Raw genomic sequence first — 25,451 nt, 5'->3', positions numbered from 1 at the left:
TCGATAATGGATACTCCAAATGAATCGGAAAAGTCGGTTCTTTTTTTTGGTGAGGAGTTTGTTTAGATTCATAGTCGCGGGTTAATTGCCGGCTCTACAACGCGTCTACAGGCCGCTCCTTCCCCCCCAAATTGCTTTCGTCCTCTCCGCCTCTCACGCTGACTCGCTCTCCCCCTATCTCTTAATTAGAAAATGGAAGACGACCTCTTTCCCCTGTTTTCATTCCATCTCTCGTCCTCTCTCCATCAACTCCGCGCGAGGAATTGATTTGCAAGGCGACGAATCTCGATCTGTCGCGGTCATCTTCCACCATCCGTTGCACGTTTACTGTACTCTCTTTCTCTACATCTGTATCTTATACTCCGAATTCACTCCATTTTTCTTAATCAACAAATGAAATTGCCCTTTTTTGTTTTTACGATTTTTTTTGGTTGTATTTTTATTGATTTTTCCAGCCTTTTTCATCGGGTGCATTCATTGATGTTGATTGCTGATTTTTTCTTCAAGGTTCGATTTTTTAGTGATCTTGCTGAAATTTTGGCATAAAGATGGAGTTTTTTTTTTTTTGTCGTAATATGAGGATATATAAGCTGTTCATATATGGATTTGGAAGAACAGTGAGTATCAGACCTTGTGGCACTTATTTCTCGCTGTCTTTTAGAGGAGTGGTAAATTGTTTGAGTCCTACGAAAGAAAGTAATAACTTATTTCTAGAAAGTTTTGTGAGCTATTTAATAGCTATATGCTGCATTTCCCTTATAACCTAATCAAGCTTTGGTTCCTTGAGATCTATATCCATGTACGTAGAGAGTCATTCTTTTGGAATGTTTGCCTGTTGAGAAAAAAATTGGATTATCTTCTCTCCTTTATAGATAGACATTTGGATGACTGCTATTACTTTTTTAATGGTAATGCTGCTTAAATTAGTTTGGTTAGTGTTGTATTTTTAAAAGTTCAGTGAGAAGAGCATGAGGAAATGATTTCAGCTGATCATGCTCATGCACCTTTATCATGATTCTATCACTCTGAGGCAAATTTATGTTTTTGATCATATAATTAATTATGTGAAATTTTGAAGTGATGATTTAGGTTTCCTTTATTAGAATTCTTCTTTTAAATGACTATACTAGTTTTAATGGCTGAGCCATTGGAGTCATTGTTGAATTAGATCACCATTGCAATGAATATGGAATTGAAAAAAAATGCAAGCAAATCTATGGTAAGTGTTAGACTAACTCAATCTTGTTCGATGTTTGGTGTTATATGTGTTACACACGATTCAAAAGTGCTTGCACATAATCTAAATGCAATGGAATATTCTTCATGAGAATTGAAGAGATCGGATAGCCATTGCCGAACTCAAATGATCATATTGTGTGTAGATAAGGAGAACGGTTTTGAAGAGCCTAAGAAATAACATGAACATGGCATACATCCTTTGTCAGTTGGTATGTAAATGCTTCGATTTATGTTAAGGAATCTCTCTCTTAGGTGGTGCATTTAAGAGACTAGGTTTCGTGGTTTTCTTGTCTTTATATGTCCTTCATGAGAAGGAAGCTAATATGCCATCCCTATTAGGATTTTAGTGTTTGCACAAAAAAACGTACTCTTCTATAAGGGTTGATCTCTTTCTTTATTAAGGCCATTCTTGGATTGACATATATGCAGTAGTTGGACTATTTCAATGTTGATGAGCAAAAATAGCTAGGGCTTTGGCAAGAATAAGAGGGTACTTTGTGAGAGTTATGCTAAACTCAAACTTAAAACTGAAATTAAATGCTCAACTCAAACTTGAAACTGAAATTAAATGCTCAACTTAAACTAGACTTGACTCTAAATTGAAATAATTTCAAGCCGAGTTAATTAGAAATGAGTAGATGTCGAGTTGACTCTAAATCTATTTCAACTAGGTATATACATAAACTTAAATACTATACTATATATTATGCATATATTATATTATATAAATTATATTTATATAATAACATATTTTGAGTTAGATTAAGAGTCGTCTCAAATTATGTTTAAGCAGGCAAATATTGATTTCAAATTTGGAGTTGAGCTTAAAATTGACGTGCAAATTAAAGTTGGAATAATCTCCACTTTTAGGAGAACTAGAGAAATACTAAAAAATTCATGAAAAAATCATAGATATGAAATTTGGGTTACAACAACTATAACAATAACAACATCAATCCTTTATCCCAGTGCGTGGAGTCAACTACATGAATTTTTTTTTCTCCATTGTGTGTTGTTAAAAGTCAATTTTTTATTTAAATCTAATAAAAAAAGATCTATCTTTATCTTTCTTAACATATGCTAATTCTAATACATCTATTCTCCATCAGAAGGCCGATATTTTATGTGACCAAACCATCTAAGGCGACTCTCTCTAATCTTATCTTCCACTGAAGCTACTCCAATCTTTTCACGTATATGCTCGTTTCACATTCTATCTCTAAGAGTAAATCCACTCATCAACATAAGCATCCTTATCTATGTAACACTTAACTTAATTGTATGCTTTTCTTTTAATGACCAACATTCTTCACAATAAAGAATTGCAGGTCTCACCACCATCTTATATAATTTTCCCTTAAGTTTGAGGGGTACTTTTCTATTACAAAATAAGCTCGATGCATTCCTCCACATCAACCATCCAACTTGAATTATAGTAATAATATCCCCATCTATTTCACCATTGCTCTGGAAAATAGATCCGAGATATCTAAAACGTGCACTCTTATTAATGACTTGATCACCCAAAGTCATAATCCATTAGATCTATTACTTCTAAAATTACGCTTCATTTATACGGTTGTAGATCTACTCAAACAAAAGTCTTTAGACTCTAAGGTTGACCTTCATAATTTAAGTTTACCTTCAACTCCCTCTCTAGTCTTATCAATAAGAATAATATCATTAGAAAAAAACATAGATCAGGGTACATCCTCCTTCAAATGTCTAGTAAGAACATCCATGACTAAAACAAAATGATATGGTCTTAAAGTTGATCCTTGATGTAATCTAACTGAAATAGGAAAATTCTTGGTCCAATCTCCTTTCGTTTGAACACAAGTAACAGATCCTGCATACATATCCTTAATGACTTGAGTATAAGCATTATTAACCCCTTTCTTTTCTAAAACTCTCCATAGCATTTATATTGGAACTTTATCATAAGCTTTCTCTAACTCAATAAAGGTTGCTTGTGGAAATTTGGGTTAGGGTGAAGAAATTTAAATTCTCATATGAGCATGGGTGAGAGAGAGAGAATGAGTTGTTGAGTCTAAAATGGCTCCAAAGTCATAACAATAGAGATTGAGAGTGATCATGCAAGCATAGTAGGGGAGCAAGTTTGGGTGTCCTTATGTAAGAACTGTTGATGGCATTAGAGCGTGAATTCAAGAAGCTCTTTGAGCTAGTGAAGTTGTAAGTTGGACATAGACAAGAAGGATCATCTAAGGAGTCTTCTTGGATGGACACAACTAGTTTCGATGGCTTGTGAGAGAAAGTATCTCTCTTTCTCTCACTTGATTATTTCACCTTTGTGAACTTCAGTTTCTGTATGTGAGATTTCCTTTTGGGCTTCTTTTTGGTTGGAATGTTTTTTTGTTGGGTTGGAATGTGGGTATACTTGAGATTTGAAATTAGGGTTGGTGAGTGTTCATTCATTTTGTACACCATATTTGTGGTATCTTTGATTGTGGATCGGATGCTCTCTCATTTTTCATGGATGTAGGTTTGGTCAAAGATAAAAACATAAAATTGGCATATTTTGTTCCTTGCATTTGTCTCCCTTTGTTTTAATTTTTGGTATTTCGTATTTGATCTTGATTGATGGTTCCACTTTTAGTCATTTGGCGCTCCAGTTAGAACACCATCCTATTGTAATTTATGTCCATTTAAATCACCACAAGTAGTTGCTTGTCTAAGTTTATGTATCTCTTTTCAAAACCATTTTTTCATGTTATTTCTAATTCAATGTGAAGAGAATAAGTACTAACCAAATTAATAATATCATCATCATCAACATTAGCCTTATCCCAACTATTTTAGTTGGCTTTTTGAATCCTCTTTTCCCATTCCATTCATGGTAAACCTAATTCTTAATGTCGTCACTGATAATAACAATAACACATCATCCTGATTAAAAAAAAATTAAAACAGGTTCTGTGTCATACATCCTTACAATAAGATTGTCCTAAGAATATTATTCTCATTAACGATAGCTTTTGAACTCATATTTAACCAAAGCTTCATTCAGGACAGCTTTTTTGTTGCAAAAATTTCTTGAATTAAAAATTTTTGTACTTCAAAGCCATTTTAAAAAGTAATAAGAAAGCCATCCCAAATGAAGCCTAAAGCTATTTTCAGCCAACTAACCTAACATAGCCTTTGGTATTCCCAAAGTTAATTTTGAAATCTCATTTTCTTGGTTATTCTAGCATTATTACCTCTTTCATTTGGTAAGTTCCAATTTGTCTCTTTTACCTGCACATTTTTGAACAATTATAATTTATATCTTTCACTAGCGTTGGCCTTGGACGCTCCCAAAATCTCCTTAGATTCCTTGATAATATAATTTTCATTCTAGCCCTTGTGCTGGATCAACTTATAAGTTCAAATATGCTGCTTTTACCAACTCGTTTGTGAAGGGTGATATTTTGTCTTCTTTCAAGTTGTTCTTATTCTATATTATGCATGCCTTTTGTTTACTTTTTTTTTTTACTGCTATTGTATTTATTCATAAGTAGCATTTTTGCTATTCTGTTACACATTCACCTCGAATTAACTTACAATTTTAAACTGTTCATATCGATGTGATTCATATCGAGTAGATTCCAAAGAAAGAATGCACTGATTGAGTATTACTGTACTTTTATCTTGAACCTATATTATGCCTCTGCCAACTGACTCATGTCATGGAATTTGGCCTGCCATGGTGTATTTTACTTGTATCTTGTTGTATTGGGTAGATCCATCACGAAATTGCGGAGGTATTGCTCTAATCTTTTGTTGGTAACTTTTGTTTGCCCATCAAATTTTGGATGATAAGAACTACTTGTTTCAAAATAGTTCCATTGAGTTGAAATAATTCCTATAATTCCTTCCAAACTAAGCTCATGAAAACAGGTTCTCGATCTGACAATTGTTTTTGGAATGCTATGTAATTTACAGATATCTGAAATGAATATGGCTTCCATTTAGAGGCTGAAAAATTGCTATAGAGGAATGAAAATTGAGCATATTTTGATAGCAGATCAATGACTATCATAACGGGAAAATGACCAAAATGATTTTCATCTATATTAAATGATCATTTTGGTCCCTCAAGTCCTTAAAAAGGAATCAAAATAGTCTCATGGTAGGACTATTTTGATTCCTCTTTAAAGAGTTGAGAGTTGAGGGACTAAAATGATCCTTTAATATAATTGAGAACCATTTTGATCCTTTTCTTCTGCCATAATTGTTGTCTTTCCCCGAAGTTTTGGCAAACCTATAATGAAGTTTGTGGCTATCTCTTTCCACATCACCGGTAGAATTGACAATGGTTGCAATAATACAACTAGCTGTTGATTATGATATTTTTCTTGTTGGCAAAATGGACTTGTATTCACAAAGTGTCTGATGTTGCTTTTCATCTTGGGCTAATAGAATTGAGTCATAATATTAGTCTTAGTTCTCTTTATTCGACCATGACCCCCTATGGCTGTTGTAAAGTTCCCCTATAATTGAATTTTGCGTGTTGAATTTTCTGATATTACTATTCTATCTTTATAAAATATTAATCTATCATGAATATGGCAAGAAAAAACTTATCTGGCTCATTGCCAATATTCCACAAAAGATTTTAGTCTGACTAAGTCTGAACTTTTGTTCTTATTTTTGTTTGCCTTTTTGTTAATGTCGGTCTCATGTCACTGTAGCTACTTGTGTTGATGGGTTTAATGTGCAGGACTTGAGACAAAGGAGTATTCATAAGATAATAGAGTAAATGAAGATTGAAGGTATCAGAAAATGTTTGGTGTTTTCCCTTAGATATAGTTGGAGATCCATTCGTCAGTATCCGTTGGTATCAGCCTTTCTGCTTTTTGTGCTGTTTCTATACATCTATTTGCCGTCCATCTTTTCTTTCATTGTCTACTCCTCTCCTGTGATTGCCTGCACCGCTCTTCTTCTTGGAGCTCTTTTAGTTTATGGGGAACCTGAAGATGTAAAGAGTGTTGTGGATCTCTCTGTGAAAGTTGCTGAAACAGAGGAGAGATCTAGGGACTTTGATGTTTTGAAGAAGGGTGAGAGATACATCTCAGAGGTGAATGCTAAAAAAAGACAACCGACGAATGTGACAAAGGAAGATGATGGGGATGGTGATCGAAAGGATAGCATGGACTTGGCTGCTAGCTCTTCAAGCAAAATTGCTGAAAAGGAAGTACAAACTGAGAAAACATTGACAAATGAGGTGGGGGCTCGTGATCTTGAATTTATTGAGAAGGAATTATTTTCTATTGAAAGTTTAGCTTATCATGAACAAGGAATTGCTGAAGGCTTGAAGGTGGAAACTGAACAGCCTTTGGACAATCAATTTGATTCTTCTCTTGGTTCTCCTTGGCTGGACGTTAACAACCATGACGTTTCTTCTGACTCTGAATCTGATGAATCTGATGAATCTGATGGAGAAGAGAGTTTATCTCCTGATACATCTATGACAGATATTGTTCCCATTATTGATGAGCTTCATCCTCTTCTAGAGTCTGCAAATCTACAGCCAGCTCATAGATCCATTGATACATCTGATGCTACATCAAGGGCTTCTTCTCCTGAGCGTGAATTTGATGATGCTAGTGCAGAGGAGGAAACTGAAAACCAAGCAGATGAAGAAGATGAAGAGGCACAAGAGGAGAAGGATAATAATGAAGCTGTTGTGAAATGGACTGCAGATGATCAGAAGAATCTCTTGGATCTCGGGAGTTCTGAGCTTGAAAGGAATCAAAGGTTAGAGAACTTGATTGCAAAACGAAGAGCAAAGAAGCTGCAAAGATTTCAAACTGACAAAAACCTTATTGATCTAGATACTGAACCTTTGCCATTTTTGGAGGATATTTCAAGATTAAATGTTCAAGTTCCAGCAATTTCTGCACCAAGAAGTAATCCTTTTGATCTGCCCTTTGATTCTGAGGAAAGTTTGGGACAGCCAATTCCAGGGTCAGCTCCTTCAGTTTTGCTTCCCAGAAGAAATCCTTTTGATCTTCCCTATTATCAAAATGAAGAAAGTAGCAACGTCACTGGTGAAAACCCTAGGCCGTATGATGCATCATTTTCTCAGAGGGATACCTTAACCAGGAGAATTGATAGGTTAAATCTTGGAGCAGTTTCAGATGACGCTAGTCAAGAGAAGAGTAAGCCCAAATTGAAGCCTTATTTTGTTCCAGAGAAAATGAGTGAGCCAAATTTTGCATCTTTCGAGAGTCAATTATGTGAGGAGAGTGATTCAGAGGGGAGCTCAGCTTCTGAATCAGACTCTGCTTCAGCTGTTTTCAATCAGGATCATGAGTTATCGAAATATGAAACACATCAACAAGTGTCATATGTGAACCAAGATGTCGACTTTGTTGAACAGGAAATTGATTCATCGTTTGAAGTTGGTTCTGCAAATCTTGAGCAAGAAGACAATGGAGCAGATGCAGGTATTCCAATTTCCACTTATTTTGTTATTCTCTCTCAATGCAGAATCATTTCTTATTTGTTGCGTTTGCAGTGGAAGAAGAAATTGGAGACTTGGAATCTAGTTCACCTGTTTCAAGTGCAGCAAACTTAGAAGTGATTGATGAGAGGTATGATGGATCAAGTTCTTCCTCTTGTTCTGAAGATGTTAGAGGTACTGAAACAAGCATTCATATAGAACCGATTAATTCAGCACACATGGTGGGTGACTCCCAGAGAAGTTTTGATCCCACTCTATCAGTTGTTAAACCTGATCTTCCGGGTGACGGAGCTGAGGTAATTCGCGACGATAGTCAAGTAGGTGAAGCTGGTCTGTCAGGTAAAGGAGTTGGGGGAGGAGCTGATGATAGGCAAATAGCTGATCCAGTTTATGATTCTAGTCCCAATGCAAAGTCTTCCTCTCACATTGCATCACTAGAAGCTTTATTTTCTAACATTAAAGGTTAATTTAAATAGAACACTGGTTAATCAACACTTTAGGCTTGTAGCTTTCATTGTAGCAGATGATGTAGATTTTCATTTCTCCAGGTAAAGAAGGCTTCAGTACTGGACCTTCATTGGCATCTGATCTGCAAGCAAACTTACATGAAGTGTTTTCAACTCCAAAGGCCTTTGAGCACGGTACAACTTCAGAGGAAGGGGATTTCATGCTTGTCAGAGAAAGTATACCTCCTGTATCACAAAACTACAGCGATCAATTTGTAAGTGACCAAGAAATAGTAGTGGATAAAGTAAAAGGTCTTAATGAGGTATCTGATGAGGCCAATGCTAATCTTAGAGAGATTAAAAGTGTTAGTGAAGTGTCTGATTCGGGCATAAACTTGGCTGAAAACTTTCATGTGGAAGACTTGTCAGATGGTGAAAATGGTGAGTTACAACCAAAACTTGACCAGCAATCAGTCATGGAACAACCTTTACCACTTGGATCAGATGCTGGCTCTTCTGTTCCATTTGATGGAAACTTGGAGATGAAAAATGATAAGTTGCACATTCCTGAACCATCTGTTATCGATACAAAAAGCCCTGCCCAGCAATCAAGTCAAAAAATCGCAGCCTCCTGCACATCAGGGTCAACTTTTGATAACTCTGAAGCTCTTGGAGACTCCCCAAAGTCATCAAATTCCATAGATGAGCTTGGACACCCTGAGTATGAAGCTAATAAAAAGCAGCCTGAAGCAGATTAGCTTGCTTGTTTGAAGAATTGTTTCTAAAGGAAAGGAAATTTGCGTACAAGTGGAGAAACAAATAGAGGGAAAGCTGATGTTTTATAGTCTAATGATATCATTATATAGGTATATCCAGCCCCATCAGTATTGAGGCTTTGTTTGGGACAGCTTTCGTACTACTTCTTAAAATAGCTTTTTAGTATAAAAATTTCTAATTCAAGAACTTTTTTTAACTGGAAAGTTGTTTTAGAAAGCAACAAAAAAAGCTGCCCCAAACAAAGCCTGAGTCTGAAAATCCCTGTTCATTCTACATCCAAGTTCTACAAACCATTCTGAATGATATAGCATCTTATAGTAGCCCTTTGGAGCAAATGAGATCACTATTGCCTGTCTTTGTTTACCTTTTGTTATTATATGACAAAGGGTTGATAACATTCTTATCCTACATCATTGAGATTTATGTTGCTCAGTTACTTTCCGGATGGAATTTGCATTGAAAATCTGCATTTTTTGTGGCAGAAATTACAGTTTTAAGTGGACATTGTGTACAGAGAATTTCTGCACTTTAGCTTATTATTTGCGTTATGGTACATGAGATGATGAGAATGTTGATGGTTCTGTCTTCATAAAAGTGTCCAGATTGAAGCTATTCTGCTAACAAGGCTTCGTTTGGGACAGCTTTCATATTGTTTTATAAAATAGAGTTTTAGTGCACAATTTTTTTTTTAAAAATTGTACTAAAATCATATTTTATAAAATAGTAAAAAAATTATTCCAAACGAAACCTAAATATCATATATTTTTATTGTTTTCCACCACAATAGATAGTACTCGTTTGTTTGTGGTACAAGTGATAAATGCACCGAAATTCACTTTACCTTATGTTAGAAATCTGCCCTCCCTACATTTGGTTAATGAGGAAGAAAGAGCTTTGGATATCAATTAAAAGATCTCGTATGCGAGTCTTGTGTATGTGATGTGTATGAATTTATCTTAATTGGCTTACATACATGGAAGATATTCAGAATGTTCCAACCTTGAGGCCAGTAGATCTGTTGAGTTTAAAGTCCATTTTATAAATGATTGGTTTCCTTCATGGATGTGATGCCCAAATTTTAACTTTTTCATAAAAAGATTTTCATTAGAATATTTTGACTCAAATTTGATGAATTTAAAATTTTTTTTGAGACTATTTTTTGTTGATTTATAAAATTACAGTAGAAAAAATTATTATTTGTAAAAAATAATTTTTGATGCAAATTTTTTAAAATTAATGAAAAAGTAACGGTCTAATAAAAAATCTTAGTTGTAGTCTGAAAAAGTAAGAAAATTATCTTAAACTAAGTCTAAATTTAAAATTAAGTGCGATATAAAAGAGTGATTGATTAGCTATATGTTATATTTATTTTAAAGATAATTTAGTTGTTCGAAAATCTCTCCTTTTAAATTTGCTTAGTATGCAATCTAAACTGTCAACAGAAAGGCAAATTATTGGGTCAGGTGACCGAACGCATAGATGGGTCCGGATATTAATAAAATATTATTTTAAAATTAGCGCAACTAAAGCGCAGGTAAAGCGCAACTAAAGCGCAAGTCAAAAAGCGCAATCAAAGCGCAAAGCGCAACCAAAGCGCAACTAAATCGCAAGTCAAAAAGCGCAACTAAAGCGCAAGGTGATGCGGCAAATTTTTATTGGATGTCCGAACTTATTTTCCGCCTCCGATCACCTGACCCAATAATTTGCCCAACAGAAAAGGGGTAATTTCGTAATTGTGAGAGAAGGTTAAATTTGTTTTTTTAAGGAGTTCATGTAGAGAGAAAAAGAGGCAATAATTATAATTTAAGAACATAACAAATTAATTTTAATTATTTTGATTATATATTTTGGTTAGAATGATTTTTAAATTTTTTAAAAATTTAATAAAATATAAATTATTTATGTATTAAACATTCTAACATAAATTTTTTGGGTACTATGGCCGAGGTTGCAAATTCCTCTGTTTTTTAGGAGCTGATTCTCTACAAAAGTATTTAATTGTAGGATTTATTAAATCCTCTAAATACAAAATTAATAAATTTTATTAGGTTTAAAATCTGAAAATTATTTGATATTATAACTATTTATTTTGCTAAATTAAATAAATTATTTGAAAATTTGTTTCAAGATTCAAGATTTATATGAGTTTTTTTAATAATTAAGTTATATAAATACTATATTTAATAAATCTTGAATTAAGCCAATAATATAATAAAATGCAAAAATGTTAGAATTAAAAAATTTTAAAAATTTAATCTGCGGAATTTAAGATAAATCTTACTTGAATCCGATGCCCTCACCATGCTCCGCCGCCGCCGAGGCATTCGTAGCGTAGGAAAGGCCTGGAGGCGGCATCTCTCTTTCAAAATCCATTTACTCGTCAATATTGCTTTGCTTTGATCGCAGAGATTAGAATCTCGGTGTCGAAGCGCGAATTATAGGTTTGATAAGGTCACGATTTTGCTCGAAATGGGCGGCGCAGAAAGCGAAGGGCAGAGGGAAAACCTCGACGCTATTCGTTCCGTCGTCTTTAAAGAATCCGAAACCCTGGACGTGATGAGGTTTAAGAAGATCTCTGGCTATGATTTCAATCGCGGTGTTGATTTCAGACGGCTCATAGATTCCATGGTTTTCACTGGTTTCCAGGCATCGAACCTTGGAGACGCCGTCGAAGTCGTCAATCAGATGGTGAGTTTTCTTACTCTTGTCTACTATTCGGAATTCTCAGAGGTCATCTTTTTTATCAATGATGTTGTCGTAAGTTTTTTTTTTTTGGTTAAAATGTATTTTCCCATGCTGATCATACTGAAGTTAGATTGGAGGCTTTCCCATGAGAAACCAACAGAAGATTGCACTGAAGAAGAGTTGGATCCTGCATACAGAGAGTCTGTCAGATGCAAAATCTTTCTGGGCTTTACATCGAATCTAGTTTCATCAGGTGTTCGGGATATCATCCGGTTTCTTGTGGAGCATAGAATGGTTAGTAATCTGGAAGCAATATTTGTGTTAGTAGACTTCAAAGAATTGATTTTTTTAATCTAGTATTTGTTGTTAATGCATTATGATATAAGTTTAATCATATTGAATCTTTCGGTTTTGATATGCTTAATAGAGAATGTGATTCATGTTTATGCTTGTTAGTGTTGGTAAATTTGATGCATTTTTTAAAAAAATTGTCACCTTTTTTATTGATTTGTCCTATGGATTGTATGTTTGTATGGATTAACCAAATAGGCAAACAGATGATTTGTGTAAACTCTCTTTAAAAAGTGATTAGTGCTCTTTCACCCATTATTATTATTATTTGGTCCTCTTAACTCAGTTAAATCTATAGATCTTTGGAGGGGAGGGGTGTTTGATATATCAAAGTTGGTCAGATTTGCTCAGTTTTTCCTGATAGGATCAATGAGTATGTTTATTTTCCAAATTCCCAATCCAGGCTTTGAACGTTTACTATTGCCTTTATTATGGGTTCAAAAACCACTGCTGCAACATTCTGTAGTAATTGTTATGTGACTATCTATAAATTCACCAAGCACACTTATTCCTTTTTATCCCAATTCACCAAGCAACAAATTCACCTAATTTTCATTTCATATCAGCTTAGCAAAGCATTTTAGAGTTTCCAACTGTTCTTCCGTATCTTGCAAAGCTGCTGAATGAATAGAAGTACCTACTTCGATTGGAATGTCTTCTTACATATCAGTGCTACTTCATTGGACATTAATGGATGTTTAATAATTTCATCTTCATTATCCTAATGAAGTATATTAACTTAATAATAATGAGAGCAATGTATCTTCTTTTCATAGTTTGTTAGTTTTACTGAGTTCTTGAGTTTAAACTGGTTTAACTGACACTTTCAGGTGGATGTTGTGGTTACAACTGCTGGTGGCATAGAAGAGGACCTTATAAAGTGTCTTGCACCGACATACAGAGGTGATTTTTCTTTACCTGGGGCGTATCTTCGCTCTAAAGGATTGAATCGAATTGGGAACCTGTTGGTTCCTAATGATAATTACTGCAAATTTGAGAATTGGATCAATCCAATTCTTGACCAAATGCTAGAAGAACAATTGATGAAGGTACTTATTGTAGTATTATTTTTAAAATTTTAATGCTAAAAATTGGATGTGTCATAAAACTGAGAATGATAAAATGTGGAATATGTATGCCAGAAAACTTCTTGAATTAGTACCTGTTCAAGGTTAGTTAAAAAAAAAAGACTTAGATGCTATGAGCATATGCATTAGAGTGAAATATATGCTTTTATAAGATTGGATGACATAGTCAATGAATGCACAAAAGGAAAAGTGTAGATTAAACATTTTTTTACTAGTTGTAAAGAAATACTTCTGTAATCTGCCATCAATATCTTTTGTGATGCTCAATTGAAATGAAGGGTGATCATCATGCCTATCCCAAAAAGTTGGTATAAGTTCATGTTGCTATTATTGTTGACAATGCTTATGATGATGATTGATAGTTTGATAGAAAAGGGTATTGTTTTGTTATGTAATTAAGTTTTTTACGATGCCTAATATTTTTCTCTTGTAATGCTCTAAGGAAATAATAAACTAATTATAAATGAAGTTTATTACTTTTTTTCTGACATCTTTTTATTAAGATAATGAAGTCTAGTTTATTCGTTACATGAGTGTTGTTTTAACAATATATACTTGATGATTTGTTGTTATATCTTGTAATTGAATATTCATTTGAGGGTCCACACAATTCAATGCTAGGCAAACATATATGTTGGAGAGTTCGGTTAGCTATTGCCATGCGTTAACAAGAAGTTATGAATTGGATCATTGTTAACATTGTTAGTCTTACCCTAATTATTTGCAATCAGCTTTAGTAATTGCTCTTTACCATTTTTTTCTTTTTGAAAGTTGCATGGTATTAACAGTGTTAAGTTTTTTTTTTCCCATAATTTTGAAGCATGTTATTTTTTCGTCTAACCTTTTATTAAATCCTTTAAAATTTTCAAAATGTCTAGCAAAGTCCATTATTTACCTAAGGAAGTGACGGCACAATCTATGGCAAGGTAGGAAATGGATGGCATTTGTATATATAGGTATATACGCGGAAGCACACATGCAAGCATGCTAAATGAATTGTTCCTTTTAATTGTGTATTCTATTGCAAATGTAACTTGTTTTCATCTCTTTTAGCTGCCCCTTTTTTCTTTTTACTTCTTGCTACCGATTAATTTATATGTGAAGATGGTAAATTTACCTGCAAGAACTCTAAGTTCTCTATTTCTATCAATATTTATGTGACGCTTGATGGATTGTTGATTATGTATAGTACCTTAATTTGATCAGAACATATCTTTACAATTTTATTGGTGGCTCTTATGTTGTTTTTTGTTCTGCTTGGTGGGCTGATATAAATTTTTCCGTCTAAGCATAGAGCATTTTCTCATCATTCATATAATGTCCTGGGTGTATCTTGGAATTCTTAAGGTAGATGGTTTTTCCTTTTTTATATAAAGAGATGTTTGTACTTTTTTTTTTAATTTTTTTTAATCTTTTTTTATTTTTATGATATACTATGTTTGAAATCATTACGGAGTATATGTGATGCTCAATATCTTATTTGGTTTCCGGGGAGCTATTTTATTTGGTTGCTTAAACAAGTTTTTCCTGCTTTTTCTGTGTGAAAAGTATAAATTCCAAGAATATTTATGATTTTTCATCTCTTGTTTTTTTTTGTCAAATGGCTATTTGATAAATTTAGCCACTCCTACATCTATTTCATGTATATCTATAGATCTTGACATGCTTAACTATGATATATTATTTTATGATCAAATCCTGTTACCTTAGGATCTTACTCCTACATTTAGGTTTTTATTTTTATCACATCACTTATATTGCTTGATGTCACAGAATGTGGATTGGACGCCGTCAAAAGTGATTTCGCGCTTGGGAAAAGAAATAAATGATGAAAGTTCGTACTTGTATTGGGCATATAAGGTAACTTTGATATCAATTTTAAATTCTGAGCTGCTTTTTTTTGCAACAGCCTAGCATATTCCCAGGCTTTGATTTGTGCGAATAAATTGTTTAACATTTCTTTTTATTTGAAAATTATTTCAACTTCTAGTAATGTTTTCATAGAACTATTTGGGGTTGGCTTTATAAATCCTCAATGCTCAACTGTTTTTACTAACAATTGCCTACGAGTTAAACTGATTTTCGTAATTCATTTTTAATAATGTTTAATAATGTAAACTTAGTTCTACTTCATATTCATCTAGCATTGATTATATGAGGAAAATGTCGAAGTTTCCCTTGAACTATTTATCGGGGATCATTTTGGTCCAAAATTATCTAATATGTCCAATTGATTTTTCGTACTCCTCAATTTGATACAAAGTAACCACTTGATTCCTCAATTCTGATTCAAAATAATCCAATAGAGAGAGTATTTTGGATCATATTTAAGGAATAAAAGGATTAAATTTGACTCAATAGATAGTAGGGACTAAAATTGTCCCATACAAATAGTTTAGGGACCATTTTGATTTGTTATCCTAATTGTATTTGCTTGTCTAATAGGCATATTTTCTACCCTTCATTGTACATGTACATGAACTGATTTTTTAAATATCTTATTTTTAATAAATATCACTCCAAATAATTCCTCTAATATAATTATTCATTAATGTATTTTTTCCAGTTTTACCACACATCCATCGTAACGTTTTAATTTCTGCCACACTCAGTTTGGATATCAATGATTTTTTTAGATCACAACATTCACATCCATACAACGCCATCAACCTAATTGTAATTGTATAAAATTTATCTTAAAACCTCCATAAAATTCCTCTTACTACACAAAATTCTTGAAACGCTTCTTCATTTTAACCATTCAGACTTAACCTTAGAATTATATCTTTATTTATATATCTATTTTTTTTAATAATAAATCCAAGATATTTAAACCTATCATATCTAGGTATCACCTTATCTCAATAATATTAAATGAGAATTATTAATATCAACGATCAATATTAAATTTATTTTTGGTATTGCTTGTGTAGTTTTGCAAAAGATATTTAAGAAAGATAGGCATTTAGTGCAAAAACGATGATGAAAGTGAACTGCAGACTCCTACCACAGGAGACAAAAAAAATTGTGTAATTTGATGAGATTAACTTGCTTACATCCACAAACACATTGAAATATTAACTTTATAATTGAGAAGGATAAATTTATATATATTTTCCAGACAACTTTTTAATTTGTATCAGAATAATAAAGAGTCAAGCTAGAGACTTGTTGGATAAGATATCAAAGAACTTTAAGTTGCATTTTTTATTTACAACAATAAGATATTTTCTATCACCATCGAACTTCCCCTCAGCACTGCCACGATAATATTGGCACCATCAGGTTGGCTTACCAACACTATTTTGTTTTCATACTTCAACCATGCTTGCTCAAGCTTGCACTGCATTGAGAGGGTTCACTATAACCACAAACACGAAAGCCTATCATTTTCTGGTTCTTCTGTCTTTTTCATTCTCTCTCCTCTTTTTTTTTTTTGCTGTTTTTTAACCTTCCCCTCTCCTTTGTCTCCCTTTCTTTTTCTATTCTCCTTTTTTTAATCCCGTGTCAATAGATGCAGCCTATGCATTAACTATCTTCCTTGAGAATTATTCTGGCCTTAATATTAATCAACTTCTCCTTTCATACGCACTTTATATTGTGTAAAATGGAGTTGAGCGAATGGGAAAAAAAAATTAAAGCATATTTTCATTTTGAAACTATTAATAGAACCACAACAAGATTTTGAACCTCTTATCCTACAATGTAATTTCGATAAAATAGTAAACTCATCTATTTTGAATTTGTACGTGTTTTGTAGAACAAAAGTTAGTCTCCACTAAAATTTAAAATTTTCTACCTGGAATTTAAAATTTAGATGGACTGACTTGTAAAAATTGGCATTGTATGATACCTTTCAATTTTCTTTGAAGGTTAACCGAGGTTTTATAAAACCCCAATTTTTTATAAATTGTCTTCCTCTATGGGATTGTTAGCCTGCTGTTTTACATCATTCTATTTTGTTCTATTTTGAGAATTGAGATACCATCTTCCTAATAAATATTTGATAAAACGATATTTAATTTGAATATGTTTTTTTCTTGGAATGGAATGTGTGTTCTTTCCTAGATCCGGAACATTTTAACGGTAATAAAATGACATTATCATTCCATTTTTTCCTTCACTCCATAAAAAAATGTTTAACCAAACAATTTCTTCTGCATCCCCAATATCTGCAACATATTTGCTTCTATGTAGATAAGGTCGCTATTCAAAAAGTGTCATGGGGAATGATTACTGTACATTAAAACTGAGCACTTCGATGCCGAAGCATTCTCAATTATGTTGGCTTTGTTGAATACATGAAGTTAGCTTCTAGATGCTACATTTTTGTTAGAAGCAACCAAGTCATCTAAAGTAGGAAAAAAAAATGTTGTGACTGCATCCAAATCTATATGAATACTGAGCTATGACCCCTCTATGTATGTAAAACCTCTCTTATAGGAATTTGGTTTTCCGATTCCTAAGCATATTGTTTTGTACAGCAACAATTATGTTACTATCTACATTGCCTACAATTGTGTTCCATGAATGAACCAAAATTATTGAGGTTGATTGTTTTTTTATTTGGACTACTGTGCTTTGTAAGACCCCCTAATGTCTCCAATTTAGAACTATTAGCAAAAGCTTTGAGTCCTCTACTCTTCTCTGTCGATTATTTGGAGCTAATTGATATATATGGTTCAACATGATGGGGAGTGTTAACATAGGAAGATTTTAAATTAGGAAGTTTCTTTATGTTTGGTGAGTGGCATATGTTTATTTAGGTACTTCTTACTTCTTAGAATATTATATTTATTCTTCTATTATAAATAAATGAAGTCTGAGGTATACAACATAAGTGCTTTCCTCTCCAATAAGGACCATGCATTTTGCTTATGTTTAGTGCTGACCATTGTGTTGACATATCAAACCTTTTCAGAATCGCATACCGGTCTTCTGCCCGGGATTAACTGATGGATCTCTTGGAGATATGCTGTACTGTCATGCAATAAGAAGTGGTGGTTTGCATATAGACATTGTTCAAGGTCCTTGCGTGCTCCTTGTAGCTTGTGATTTTGTTAGTGTTGTTCCTTAATAATTTGATTTTCCCTCTTCTTGCAGATATACGATCCATGAATGGGGAAGCTGTTCATGCTGGTATTAGGAAGACTGGAATGATTATTCTTGGCGGTGGACTTCCAAAACACCATATTTGTAATGCCAACATGATGCGTAATGGTTCAGATTATGCTGTTTTCATTAACACCGCACAGGAGTTTGATGGAAGTGATTCAGGAGCCCAGCCCGATGAAGCTGTTTCATGGGGGAAAATAAGAGGTTCTGCTAAAACTGTCAAAGTATGTTATTTTTCCCTTTTATTTGAATATGTGATGCTTACTAATAATAGTGTATATAAGTTTGAACACATATCTTACTCCGTTGGATATATAAGATGTCTTAATGTATATAGTTTAATGCTAATCTATTATGAGATTATGAAAACTATGTAACTAATGTGCACATATGGCAGGACAAACAAATAGTTTTAAGCAATTATTTTGTTATTTTCATTAAAACTAAAATCACGATGGAAATCAAGTCAAATGAAAAGGCATAGACTTCTAATACAAATCAATGATTAAAAATTAAGGACAAAAAATTCACACATGTTTTTAAGTTCACACATTTGATCAAAATATTGGTCATTGTCAAATTTGAGTGAATATATTTACTCTTTCAAGCCAATAGTGAAATATAAAGAAGAAGACGAAAGAAGACTGAGAAAAAGAAGGAACGAAAGTGATTCACTAGAAAGCAAATATTTTTATTTACTGGGAGATAAACTCTTTTTAAATTCCTCAAATCTTATTTGATCCAGAATAAATCTCAAAAGCAAAAGAAACCATACATTCAAAAGAAGAAATTTATTCGGACAATAATTGAGTTTTTTCACATATCTTGGAGCCTTATTTATAATCATAAAGCCAACTGAAAATTTTCCTTAATCAACTAAATATGCCATAAATACGGATCTGCAAAGGTTGTTTTTGGGAAATAAACAGAGGAACAACACTTGGTAAGCCGCAGAAAGCAATTTTATTAGAAGCTGCTAGACCTGTCAATAGAGAAAGAAGTGTGAGGAATTGGTCGCACTTCAGGAAGCAATTGTCATAGATGTTATTGTAACCATTTATATAAAAGCATAGGAAATAGAGGATTGGGTTGCAACATAGCCACAAATATTGAGCTGAAGGCAATAAGAAACAAATGACTTGGTAGCAATATAGTCATTATAACCAACACACGAAATCAATCACAAGGAATCTTCTTGGCAACAGTAGATTAAGTATCCAAATATAAATCAAACTTTCTTGATAGGTTAAGGCCCCAAGCTTGTATATGCAAACTCTTAATAAAATTCAAAATAATAAAATTAAGCAAAACTAATCAAGATCAACTTTCACGCTGAAATTTAGACATAGCAATTTATGTTTAGGATGATTGTAGGTTTTGATATTCATTCAATTTTGATCAAATTGAGAAAGAAAATTGGCTTTTTGACAAATTATTCAATTGATAATTATCAAGTAAATCTCTGCATCTATGTCGTACTTCTTGTAGAGATATTCACTAGTCATCACATAAAGATTTACCTCTCCAACGTAGGATATCTACCATCAATAGCATACATGGTTTAAGCACCAATTATAGTTTATGAAATAAGATTGGCATGACTGTCTGAAAATTATGTTGATGATATATTTGATGTGATTCCTCAAAAACATGGAATGGAGAATAATCCAAGAGATTGCTTGATGAATCATTACTTAAAGCCAATTTCATTATTAGTTTGGGGCTTAGTCAAGCCGAATGAGTTCCTCATTATTCCTCCATCAAGCGTTATGAAGATGAGGCCAATGCTTGCTCATGCCTTGGTAGGCTTAGAGGTTAGGCATATTTGATAGACTATGCTCCATCAAAGCACATCTCCTAGATTTGTAACCTCTCGCTTTCATAAAGGAGCATAATCTGCTTATCAGATACGTCATCGTTGAGTGGTGAATCTACGAAAATGGGATGTGCGGCCAAAAAATCTGTGAGGATTTACCTTTTCACCTCTTTTTTTGTGAAACATAAGTAATCTCGTACTGTTGGAGTATCACTACCAATTCGGCTAAATGATCTATGAACATTGGTCTTGTCATATAAATTTTTAGCGGATCGATCTTTGAGATCAAAGTGATCCTATAAGAAAGCATGTAGTGGAGAAGTTTTTAAGCTAAAAAGGTGAGTGCCAAATAATGCTTCTCAATTGGAACATGTTATGCTTCTACTCCTATCAATCTTCGATTGATATAATAGAGAGCATTCTTGTTGCCTTCTTCATTATGTTGCGACAACAATGCTTTAAGGGACTAATCTAAAACTGTTGTGTGCAAGATGAGAGGTTTTCCTCTGGATTGACGTTGCGAGAATGGGTGGTTTAATAATTATCTCTTGATGCTATAAAAAAATCTCTTGTCATCTCATTTGTAACGATATCAATTTTCATCAACTTTGCAAACGGTTGACATTATTTGGTTTAAATTGTCGAATGAACATGGTTGTCTTAACATGTCTTTGTTAAGAGTGGAGCTAATGAAGACTTTTCGATGGCGGTATTTCGATGTTGCTTTTTTTTCTGGGTCAATCTTAGCTCTCCTATGGCATATTATGTACCCAATAATTTTCTTTAAGAAAATCGCATAGGTGCATTTGAGGATATTTATCTTGAGGTTGAATTATTTGATTCTATCAAATACAACCCGAAGGCCATTGAGGTGATCTTTGTGATCTTTGCTCTTTACGACAAGATAACTGACATAGTACTCTACCTTCTAATGGATCAAGTAATAAAAAATGCATGTCATAGCCCTTTACTATGTTGCTCCAGTATCCTTTAAGCCAAAGAGCTCGACTATGTAGCAGAATATGCCAATGGGTGTTCGAAATGATATATGATTTTCATCTTCGGGAGTCATCTTAATTTGATTGTAGTTTGACGATCTAAACATGAGCGAGAACTCATTGTAGTTTGAAGTGTTATCAACTAACAATTTTGATATTGTGGATAGAAAGTCATCTTTTGGACAAAGCCTTATTGAGGCCTTGGAAGTCGACACAAATATGAATTTGTCTGCTCTTCTTCTTCTTCTTCATGGTAATAATGTTCGTTATCCACTGTGTGTACTTCTCTTCTCAAATAAAACTCACTTCAGTGAGCTTTTTCATTTTTTTCAATCATTTGCTCTTCGATCTCCAATCTCATTTGTCTTGGAACTTGTTTGACAGGTGTTGTATCGGTGTTAATAGCTAGTCGATGAACTATCACCTCTAGGGATAAGTGAGCTATCTCAACATATGTTCAAGAAAAATAGTTTATGAATTCACATAGTGCCATCTTTATATCTTCACTTTTATCTTCCAGTAGAAGAGTGTTGATGAAAGTTGGGCAGAGTATCTTCCTCAATTCCTAAATAATTTCTTTGAACTCATTTATTGTAGCAGCTTGTCCACAATCTTCTAGTTCTTAAGATACATGTTTGACATATATGGCCTTTTTTAGCATCACTTTTGGATTGAACTTCTCCCTATCTATTGCGTAGAAATATTCCTTTTGAGGATATTTAAGCAAGATGAATCCAAGGCCTTTGATTGTAGGGTTTTCATTTCTTTGTGAAGCTTGTGAACTTTTTCAATACCATGTATAGACATTTGTTATATTTTGGTTAACCCAGGTTCCTCAGTGAATCTCATGAACTTGTGGATGCTAAGATTGTTGTCTCTTGATGTCCAACATCTCAGGCAAGATAAAGTAATTGTGCATATATTTGACAAGAAAGGACATAAAATAGTAGAAGCGTTCATCTATCCTCTTTAATTCGGGAAGCTCTACACGAAGGCTAAATTATTTATAGGGATTTTTCATTTTCCTCCCCTTCATCATCTTCTTCTACTTCGATAATCAGGAGTTCAGGGGAAGGTTCATGCGATGGAGTTTGACTAGACTTTGATGAGCTAGTTCGACTTAGGTATCCCTTGATTGGAAGTTTGGAGTGGGTGCCTTGGCACTCGACTTCTCTTTTAACTCGAGTACTGATTTAATAGGATATTTTCATTTGATGTTAGGAACTCCTTCAAGCCTCCTTTGCATTTTTACTGTCTTCTTTAAGATCATGGTCTCCCATTTCTCAACATAAATTATTTCTTCTTTTTTTTTATTCGAGAATACAGAAGAGGACGTGACCATCTTGATTGATTCTCTTTTTTGGTGAATCAAAATGTTATCTGATAAAGTGAACTCACATTTTATGTATTTTATTTCCAGTCAATTCTTGAATGCATAGCAATCTTCAATGAGATGGTTAATCACCCTATATTATGGGGAATAATTGGGGTTACTGGTCAGGTTAACCTCCTCGGATCTTCTACATTATGGCAATTGGAGACTCACTTTTAGCACATGCTGTAATGATTTTAATACTCTCTCTTTTTGTAAGAGTATTCCTTGTTCAGTTTTTCCTTGAGGCATGGAATGTTCGGGTCATCAATCTCCATTATTTGCTTCGAATGATCCCTTTCTATGATGCACCGACACTTCTCTTCAAAGAGGCATGCAGTGTCCGACACGTATCCGGCACGACACGCTTCCGACACTCCTCTGACACGTGTAGGACACATTGCAAACGTGTCTAATTAAAAAAATATTAAAATGATCTCCATATCAAAGTCTGGCATTGTCTTTATATTGATGCTCGATGCTAACAATTTTTACACTCACAACTTGACATCTCATCTTTGTTCAACGCCTTCTCAACATCGACGACCAATGCCCTCACAACATCGACGATAAATGCCCTCTTAACATTGACGCCCAATATATATTGCATAACATCAATGCCCGACTCTCAACATCATTGTCAACTCCTCTCTCGATTGCTAATAAATGACATCGACGCCCGACTCTCGACATCCTAATATTAATCATTTTAAGCACAAATTCTAGTTAAATGACTTATTATTTTTAAATAATTTTTAAAATTATACTTGTTTAATTTTTATACACTATTTTAAAAATATAAAATTTATAATACCGTGTCCAACTTGTGTTCATGTCCTATATTTTTAATAATTGACGTGTCCCGTGTCCGTGTCGTGTCGTATCCTTGTCGCCATGTCCGTGTCTGTGCATCATAGCCCCCTACCCACTCACCAAGGAAAGTTCGAGGTATGTCATTGCTTCTGAACACTAATTTTGGTTGAGAATTTGGGTTACAAGTCTGCTTCCCTTCATTTTCATAATAAGCAGTTTGTTTTTCTTTATGTATATTATAGACTACCCATTTTTCTTTATTGGCACTAAAAGAAGTTGTATGTGTTTGCCCCTTCTAGATTCTGTAGCTTTGTTTCTTTTAAATTTATCGGACCAGCTTTCAAATTTTAAAAGATTTTGTTTTTCAAATTTCACCACCAAATCCAATTCTAGGATGTTGATAGAAGGAATGCAGAATTAGGTGCTTTATAAGCTTTTTGGTTGGTCAAAAAGAGAAAAAAGACATCTTTAGAGTAGGTGTAGACTCTTAAGAACAAGAAGAGAAAAGATGAAGAGCAGAAATTTCATTTTCTGAATTCAATTAAAGTTTTTGGGGTCTATTTATAGGGGTTTACATGAACCGATTTTGGATTTGATATAGGGTTAAACCAGTTGGTTTAGTACATGTTAAATAAAAAAACTAAAAATGAGTTTGAGGATCGATTTAATGTTGAAATAAATTTAGCCCTGAGCTATTGTAGTTGGCCGATTGTGATAGTGTTCCCAATCATTGTGATATTTGTATCCTTCTATGATAGAGTTATCTTGATGCTAATTCTGTGAATCATTCATCTTATATTGACATTGTTGCTGTACTCTCTTTGAATCTTAAAAAAAATATATTGTTGCTTAACAGTGTCTTCTTTCTCAATTAATCTTTCGGGAACCTTCTCATCAACTGTTAAGCTTGGGGTTCAAATACAATATCAGGTTTCATTATAGGGCATCATCCTAGACCTATACAAACTTCTAGTTCAATTTAAAATAGTAAACTAAACCAAAACCAAAACCTAAAGATGAATATCTTTAGGTTGATCATCTTAATGCAATCATTTTGGTTTTAGACACCTTTAGATTCTGCATTCGCATGGTGTCTGCCTAGATGACCCAATGTTGCTTAACAGTGTCTTCTTTCTCAATTAATCTTTCGGGAACCTTCTCATCAACTGTTAAGCTTGGGGTTCAAATACAATATCAGGTTTCATTATAGGGCATCATCCTAGACCTATACAAACTTCTAGTTCAATTTAAAATAGTAAACTAAACCAAAACCAAAATAAGATTAACTTCTAGTTCAATTTAAAATAGTAAACTAAACCAAAACCAAAATAAGATTAACTTCTAGTTCAATTTAAAATAGTAAACTAAACCAAAACCAAAATAAGATTCAGTTAAAATTCATCTTTAGGTTGATCATCTTAATGCAATCATTTTGGTTTTAGACACCTTTAGATTCTGCATTCGCATGGTATGTCTGCCTAGATGGCCCAATTTGGCCTAGCATTGTATCAGGAAGGTTCCTTTTATTGTTCTATTACATGTTAGTGCAAAACGTTGTTTCACTGTATAGGACACACCATATGTTGTTCAACTCACTATTTTCTTTCGGCCATTGTATCAGTAATTTGATATATATATTTTTTCTTAATCTGACGAAGGCAACTAATATTTTCTCCTACAACAAAGGTGTATGAAATCGAATTTCATCATCATTGAATGACATTCTTCCAGCAACTATAATGCTGATTTTCTCCAATTTTTATGTTTAAACGCTCAGGTACACTGCGATGCAACCATTGCTTTCCCCTTGCTTGTTGCTGCAACATTTGCAAGAAGGTTTGAGGATACTTCTGCTACTGCCACCAATAACTAGCTAGATGAAACCACCGAGGTTATAACTTCCCTATGACTTCGTTTGGGACGGCTTTTTTAGTGCTTCTTGAAAAAGCTTTTTAATATAAAATTTTTAATTTTTATGCTAAAAAATTTATTCAAGAAACAGTAAAGAAGTTATCCCAAATGAAGCCTAAATTAAGCTTTCCTCGTCGTATATGTTCTTATTTGTGACTTTGGCTAACATTTTTAGTTATAAGTGGCACTGTAGTGTGCCTGTTGTAGCTTTTGAGGCAGAGCTTTCAGGTGATGGGTTGTTGAATTAGTATAAAACAAAACCCTTAATTTATCATCTTTTGAATGATTGTATTATCAGTATTAACATTCTCTTTTGGTGGGAAGTGGCAACTTGTATTGTATATTTATTACTGGATATCTAACTCCTTGAGATA

At 33.6% G+C, this 25,451-nt stretch overlaps 2 protein-coding genes across 6 annotated transcripts; both read left to right on the top strand.

Moving 5' to 3' along the window:
* Nucleotides 1-9,439, top strand: LOC110108291. 2 transcript variants are annotated; one of them, XM_028694723.1, is made up of 5 exons: nucleotides 1-329; nucleotides 456-507; nucleotides 5,960-7,688; nucleotides 7,760-8,167; nucleotides 8,254-9,439. In XM_028694723.1, the coding sequence occupies exons 3-5, from the start codon at nucleotides 5,999-6,001 to the stop codon at nucleotides 8,907-8,909; spliced, it is 2,754 nt and encodes a 917-aa protein (XP_028550556.1). In that variant the 5' UTR covers nucleotides 1-329; nucleotides 456-507; nucleotides 5,960-5,998; the 3' UTR covers nucleotides 8,910-9,439. The 2 variants fall into 2 exon arrangements, with proteins under 2 accessions (XP_028550556.1, XP_020694530.1); XM_020838871.2 differs by lacking the exon at nucleotides 456-507.
* A 1,763-nt stretch (nucleotides 9,440-11,202) lies between these two features.
* On the top strand, nucleotides 11,203-25,451 carry LOC110108276 (deoxyhypusine synthase). 4 transcript variants are annotated; one of them, XM_028694721.1, is made up of 8 exons: nucleotides 11,203-11,489; nucleotides 11,575-11,616; nucleotides 11,740-11,907; nucleotides 12,795-13,013; nucleotides 14,826-14,912; nucleotides 17,974-18,079; nucleotides 18,156-18,391; nucleotides 24,944-25,451. In XM_028694721.1, the coding sequence occupies exons 2-8, from the start codon at nucleotides 11,614-11,616 to the stop codon at nucleotides 25,037-25,039; spliced, it is 915 nt and encodes a 304-aa protein (XP_028550554.1). In that variant the 5' UTR covers nucleotides 11,203-11,489; nucleotides 11,575-11,613; the 3' UTR covers nucleotides 25,040-25,451. The 4 variants fall into 4 exon arrangements, with proteins under 4 accessions (XP_028550554.1, XP_020694513.1, XP_028550555.1 ...); XM_028694722.1 differs by having other exon boundaries at nucleotides 11,205-11,489; nucleotides 11,744-11,907; XM_020838854.2 differs by having other exon boundaries at nucleotides 11,204-11,616.

Source organism: Dendrobium catenatum, unplaced genomic scaffold (genome assembly GCF_001605985.2).
Source record: "Dendrobium catenatum unplaced genomic scaffold, ASM160598v2 fragScaff_scaffold_542, whole genome shotgun sequence".
Classification (NCBI taxonomy): Eukaryota; Viridiplantae; Streptophyta; class Magnoliopsida; order Asparagales; family Orchidaceae; genus Dendrobium; species Dendrobium catenatum.
Note: the sequence above shows the minus strand (reverse complement) of the source record. Positions and strands in the feature narration are given on the sequence as shown.

Coding starts and splice junctions, on each gene's coding strand:
- LOC110108291 (XM_020838871.2), top strand. CDS start 5,999: ATGAAGATTGAAGGTATCAGAAAATGTTTGGTGTTTTCCCTTAGATAT. Junction 7,689..7,759: donor AGACAATGGAGCAGATGCAG/GTATTCCAATTT, acceptor TTGCGTTTGCAG/TGGAAGAAGAAATTGGAGAC. Junction 8,168..8,253: donor TTTATTTTCTAACATTAAAG/GTTAATTTAAAT, acceptor TCATTTCTCCAG/GTAAAGAAGGCTTCAGTACT.
- LOC110108276 (XM_020838854.2), top strand. CDS start 11,398: ATGGGCGGCGCAGAAAGCGAAGGGCAGAGGGAAAACCTCGACGCTATT. Junction 11,617..11,739: donor TCGAAGTCGTCAATCAGATG/GTGAGTTTTCTT, acceptor ATCATACTGAAG/TTAGATTGGAGGCTTTCCCA. Junction 18,080..18,155: donor GCATATAGACATTGTTCAAG/GTCCTTGCGTGC, acceptor CTCTTCTTGCAG/ATATACGATCCATGAATGGG.